The following is a 5621-nucleotide window of genomic DNA, read 5'->3' on the forward strand; positions in this document are numbered from 1 at the left end:
GAAAAAAAAAAAGAAAATAAAACAAACGGAAGGTTTGTCTTTTAACGCCCCAATCTGATGGACTGCAGAAGATGCATTGGATTATACATTTAGAGCTGGAAGGTCACTTAGACTAAGCCCCTCATTTTACAGTTGGGGAAACTGAGGTACAGGGACTTGCCAGAAGCCGCATATAGTTAGGGACCGAACGGGGATCAGAAGTCTCTGCTACACTGTTATTGCACTAAGGGAAGGGAGAGAGGAAGAAGGGGGAAAGTGAGAGATGAGAGCTCTGAAACCAGGGCATGGTTTAGTTATTGGGAGGAAACACTCAAAGCTAGGGCTTATAGCTGCTTTTAGAAAAGATGGGGAAAGTAGAAAGGACATTAAAAGGTCTGGAGATCTCTCGGGCGCTGAAAGGGAGAGAAGGGAAGCCCCAAAGGCTAATCTTTTGCTTTATCCCTGCTCAAGGGTCCTGTAACCATTTTCTTTTTAAATGTCATAATTAAGATTTATGGAAAGTTTTTAATTTTGTGAATATTGCGGCCAGGCTCAGGTTTTTTGTTTGTTTTTTTCCCCTGGACCAACCCCCCCCAGGATGGCTAGGAGCTATTCCGGGCTTCTTCGAGGCTCAGGGCAATCCCTCCCGGGAAACCAGCTCGGCTGCTCAGCCCAACCAAGCAACAAGTTTAAAGCCCCTTAGTTCCCGTACCTGCCACTTGACCACCTTGTTTGTGCCCATTTAGGTGAATCCCCCCCCCCATTCTGAATTAGTTAAAAGGTGAGGATATTGGGAGGCAGGTTCACCTCTGATATTCCATTGGCCCTTTCTTCTCCCTTGAGAAAAACATCTAGAAGAGCTAGGGTCACTCACCATTAGTAAATACCCTTGGGGAAGAACAGCAAGTTTCCCTCCCATCTTCCCCTCCCCCCTAAGCCCAGGGCCCGTCCCTCCCTCCACCCCCCAGTTTAAAAACGAAACATTACAAAATTGCCAAGACTCGTTATTGCCGGTTCTAAAATTTATTGAACTCTCCTTTCGGAGAACAGGGAAAAGTCTTTTAAAAAGCTCACACAAATCCCCCCGCCCCCCAAGAAACCCTAACACATTTGCTGCTGCTTCTGATGTTTTTGTTTGTAGAAGCCACGAACTCAGCATCCATCGAAAACTCCCACCCCACTTTTACAGAAGCTTACAAACCCAAGAGCACGATGAGGAAAGAACACACAACTTACTATAAATTAGAAGCTTGCCTTTGCGACCTGAAGAATTAAGTTTTTTCAAGGCGAGGAGAGGGGAAGCAAAGACACTAAAGTGTTCGGGATACAATCCCAAACGAGACTAAGTGAAGCGAGATCTATTTAAACAAGTGTAAACAGTTTGAATCGTTTCCCTGCTTCCCCAACTTATTCCATCTCTAAAACAAAAACTGACAAGATATTTAATTAAACACAAAGAACTCGAACTACAATCAGAGATAACCTAGAGGGAGGGGGAGAGGGAAGGGGAAGGAGGCCTTCTCTGTTTTCCAAACATCACAGAAATGCCCAGCATACATAGAAAGGGGGAAGGAGAGAGGGGCAGCAGTCAAGGAAAGTTGTGCACTAGAAAAGAATCTTATGCTCATTATTTCCCCAAGTCTGTGGGTAGTTCAAATAGTTTCAACCACGCACGCAAAGCTAGAGGCAGTCCCGACTTCAGAGAAGGCTGATCGGGAAGGCAAGGCTGCAGCGGGAGAGGAGGTGAAGAGCAGGGCACAAGGGATGGTTGCTGGCTCGTCGTCTGGTTTGGTTTGGGCCGGTCGGGTGTCTCAGATATGAGTCAGTGGTACGGTGCCGTTCACCGAAGTCCCGGCACTTTGGTAGTGTTGATGAACGCTGTGCAATCGGCTGCCCTGCAGGGACGAAGCGTCTGTGGCGTCTCCCCCCGGCGGGAGGTACATGCTGATCATATCCCTCAGGTCGCCCAGACAAGCTCTCTGCGAGTGGGCACTGATGGCGGGCGGCGGCGGCGAGCTGGGCTCGGACTTCACCACGGAGCTCATGGAGCCCAGGCTCATGGCAGCGGCGGCGGCCGCGGCAGCGCCGGGCTGTTGGCCGTAGGCGGCGGCGGCGGCGGCGGGCGACATGCTGCCGTAGGTGGAGGCGGCGGCGGCGGCGGCCGCGGCGTTCATGTAGGTCTGGGCGGCAGGCATCATGGGGCTGTACTGGAGGCCGGCCATGTCATAGCGGTGCATCTGCTGCAGCTGAGGACTGTTCATGCCCGGGTGCTGAGTGTAGCTTAGCTGCTCCGGCATCAGCGAGTACGCCCCGTTCGCCCAGCCGTTCATATGGGCGTACGTGTCCAGCCTCTGGCCCACCCCAACGGGGCTGTTGACGGCCGCAGTCCCAGGGGGCAGCAGGTTGCCGGGCAGCGAGTACTTGTCCTTCTTCAGCAGCGTCTTGGTCTTCCGACGGGGCCGGTATTTGTAGTCTGGATACTCTTTCATGTGCACCGCGCGCAGCCTCTTGGCCTCGTCGATGAAAGGCCGCTTCTCGGCGTCTGTCAGCAGCTTCCAGTCAGCGCCCAGCCGCTTGCTGATCTCGGAGTTGTGCATCTTGGGGTTCTCTAGAGCCATCTTGCGTCTCTGCCCCCGGGACCACACCATGAAAGCGTTCATGGGTCTCTTTACGCGGTCCTGGTCACTACTGCTGCCGCCACCGCCGCCGCTCCCGGCGCCACCTCCCCCGCCTCCTGCGTTCGCTCCGCTCTTGCCTGTGCTCCCGGGGGCAGCCGTGCTGCCCGCTCCCGCCTGAGTCCCTTGTACTACCGGGCTTTTCATCTCACTCTCCAGTAGACTGTACATAGCAGGGGCTGGGAGGAGGTGCGCCAGTTTGCCTTTTGGACAGTCGCGAGGCGGGAAGGGAAGAGAAAGAAATAATCAGTGAGGGTTGGGGGTAAGAGTCTAAGGTCCCAGAAACTGCAGCAACTTTCGGCCGCCGCCTTCTACTGTTGTTGCTGCCGTCGCCACCAACCGCAGGGTGACCCTCGCTTTACCTCTTCGCCGCGCACTTCTCAGCACCTCGGGGCTCCCTTTACCGCCTGCCAGCAGCTAGCACCGGGTTCTCGGGGGGAAGGGGGGTAGACAAACACACAGAAACAGGCGCCGCTCTATGAACGAGTACACACGAACACAAACACACAAGTTTGGATGCCTCCAGAGCTCCCGGTTTCCCGGACGCTCCTTCGGCTCTTTCCAGCTCTGCTCTCTAGGAGGAGGCTGATTGACTGCCTATAAATGAAAAGGCAGCAGCCAATCAGCGCGCAGATCCCGGCAGGCCCTGGAGAAGACGAATTGACCAGTTGTAAAACTTTCGCTGGGGGGGGGGGGGGGCGGAGTGGGGGTGCTCTTTGTCACCCGGTGTCGGATTCAATTTGGCATCGAGATCTGGAGAATTATTTGGGTGGGCGGGGGTGGGGGTGAGAGAGAGAGAGCTGGCAGAGGGGAAGGAAGGGGGGGGAGGGAAGAGGACACCACCCCTGATCTGTGTTGGAGAAAGTTTAACTAAGGGATAAAGGGGGGGGAGCAAAGCTAGAACAACTTGGGAGAACCTTTTAACCCTAAGGGGCCCCCTGGAATAAATCAGAATTGGAAGGGATAAAATGATAGGAGAAGAGGCTGGGATTTTCTCCTGTTTCATTTAGCGAGTCTTAATGGCTCAGCAGCCCTGTCCCGGGATTTCGGATAGCAGAGGCAGTGCTCCTTCTGCTCCCTTGTTTTCTGTGAGGTGTTTAAGAAGTGCTAAGCTGGGGCTAGAAGTTTGTGAGTAGGTGTGGCGCCGGGGTCCAGTCACTCCCAGGGCTATACTGGGAAAGGAAAATGGGGTGGGAAGTTTAGTGCTCCTATGACCTCGGTGGGGCGACTACCTGGACACTCCTTTATTCAGATGTTTATGTGCCGCATAACTTCTGGGGGTGCTATTAGGATTACAGCCATAGCCTACAGCATCAAGCTTCCCCTCTTCTGGTGCTGACCCTGAGCACCCTGGAGAGACAGTGAAGGCAATCCCATGTCTCAGTTTTAAATACTTTTAAAATGTTACTAAATGAACATCCCACTCCTCCCTTTCCACCCATGCTCCCCTCCCCCTTCTCCAAAGCTGTCCTTTCCACTGCCTCCCCTCCCCCCCACCGCGTATTACCCACCCTGGCCCACTCCTCAGTTCCGGAGCGGTGAAGTTTAGGGAATGGGGAGGGAGTAACGCACGAAAGCCCCAGGGGGTAGAAACTACTGCTGTGCCACTAGGCTTTGCAGGAGGGCAGCACAGGGACTTGCAGGTGGAGGCAGTTGGGAGGAAGAGGCTGAGCTCGGTCATCCCTGGCTGGGGAGGGAAGCACTACCTTTGAATCAAAATTCTGATGTGGCAGTAGGGATGGAAAGAGCAGATGAGGTTGCCTTTTAGTTCCTGGTTTCCCTCTTCCCCCTACCCCTCTCCCCCCAATCTGGGGAAAGGGGCCTGGAGTTTGGCTTGGTTTTCAGCCGATACTAGATTTTAGGGCCGGGAGTGACCACTCCCCTCATTTGAGGAAACTGAGGCTCTGTCAGGGGAAAAGGCTAGGGACGAAGGTCACGCTGGTAGCTAACCAGGAGATCTGAGTTCCAACTGATGGGGCTATGAAAAAGCAAGGCTCCAACTGGGTTCCGAATCCTGTGCTCTTTCCTTCTCAGCGCGCTGTCTCTTTTGTGGTGTAAGAAGGAATCAGGCACGTCCCTTTTTTCATCCCTATCCCCTCAGTCCTCTCCCCCTGTACCCCCGGCTCTTTCTCCTGCTCCCTTCTCTCTTTTGCCATTTCGGGTTTTTTCCACTCGGCTGCCGCTGAAGGGGAGGGGCATGGCCCTCGGAAAATCCGTTTGCATGGCAACCTGAAACCTCCAGATAAAGAAAGAACTTTTTGGTGTTTTTTTTTTTGGGGGGGGAGATGGTGGGGGTAGGAGGGGTGGAGGCGGCGCACAGTAACTGGTGCGGAGTTTGAAACTGTGCTTCATCCAAAAGCCATTCTTCGATGCCCTCTCCATTTTCCACAGCCCACCTGCGAGTGCCCATTGGAGCCCCGGAGAGCGCTGGGCCTCTGGCTTGCCTAGAATTCCCTTCAGAGGCCGCAGCCCCCAGCCCGGCCATCTCCACTGAGGAAAGCACAAGCTTCCTCTCTGAGCTTGATAGCCTGAGGTGCTTGGTTCTCAGTCCTTCACCTTCGAGGAAGAGTGAGTAAAAGGAAGGTGTGGGCAGCTGAGGAGGCCGGATTCTGGGGCAAAAAGGCCCGAAGGACTTTGCTTTCTTCACCCTTGCCCAATTTCCATTCGTATCTAGAAATATGTACTGCAATATACAAAGGCATATATCTTCTCCCCCGCCCCAGCAGACGTTGCCCAGACTTTCAGCTCAGGAAGGGGGAAGGGGGATCCTGGATGGAGGGGACAGCCCCTCCCGTCCCCCCGCGCACCCCCCCCCCCCTTTAAAGCAGGGTCTGGCGTCGCTGGGCCCTTGCTGCCCCAGATTCCGGCCTCCTCAGCTGCCCACACCTTCCTTTTACTCACTCTCCGCCCCGGGGGCCCAAACAAACCCCCCCCCCCCCCCCCACGCGCTCACGGCAGCGCAGGGGG

General features: G+C 54.7%; 1 protein-coding gene across 1 annotated transcript; it reads right to left on the reverse strand.

Moving 5' to 3' along the window:
• Nucleotides 1–1790: 1790 nt before the first annotated feature.
• Nucleotides 1791–2825, reverse strand: SOX3 (SRY-box transcription factor 3). The gene has a single exon (XM_069074014.1). It carries the CDS (start codon nt 2823–2825, stop codon nt 1791–1793), a length of 1035 nt encoding a protein of 344 aa, XP_068930115.1.
• Nucleotides 2826–5621: the final 2796 nt, after the last annotated feature.

Source organism: Petaurus breviceps, unplaced genomic scaffold (genome assembly GCF_028583685.1).
Source record: "Petaurus breviceps papuanus isolate PSGF00001 unplaced genomic scaffold, PetGlider_PUasm1.0 90881, whole genome shotgun sequence".
Classification (NCBI taxonomy): domain Eukaryota; kingdom Metazoa; phylum Chordata; class Mammalia; order Diprotodontia; family Petauridae; genus Petaurus; species Petaurus breviceps.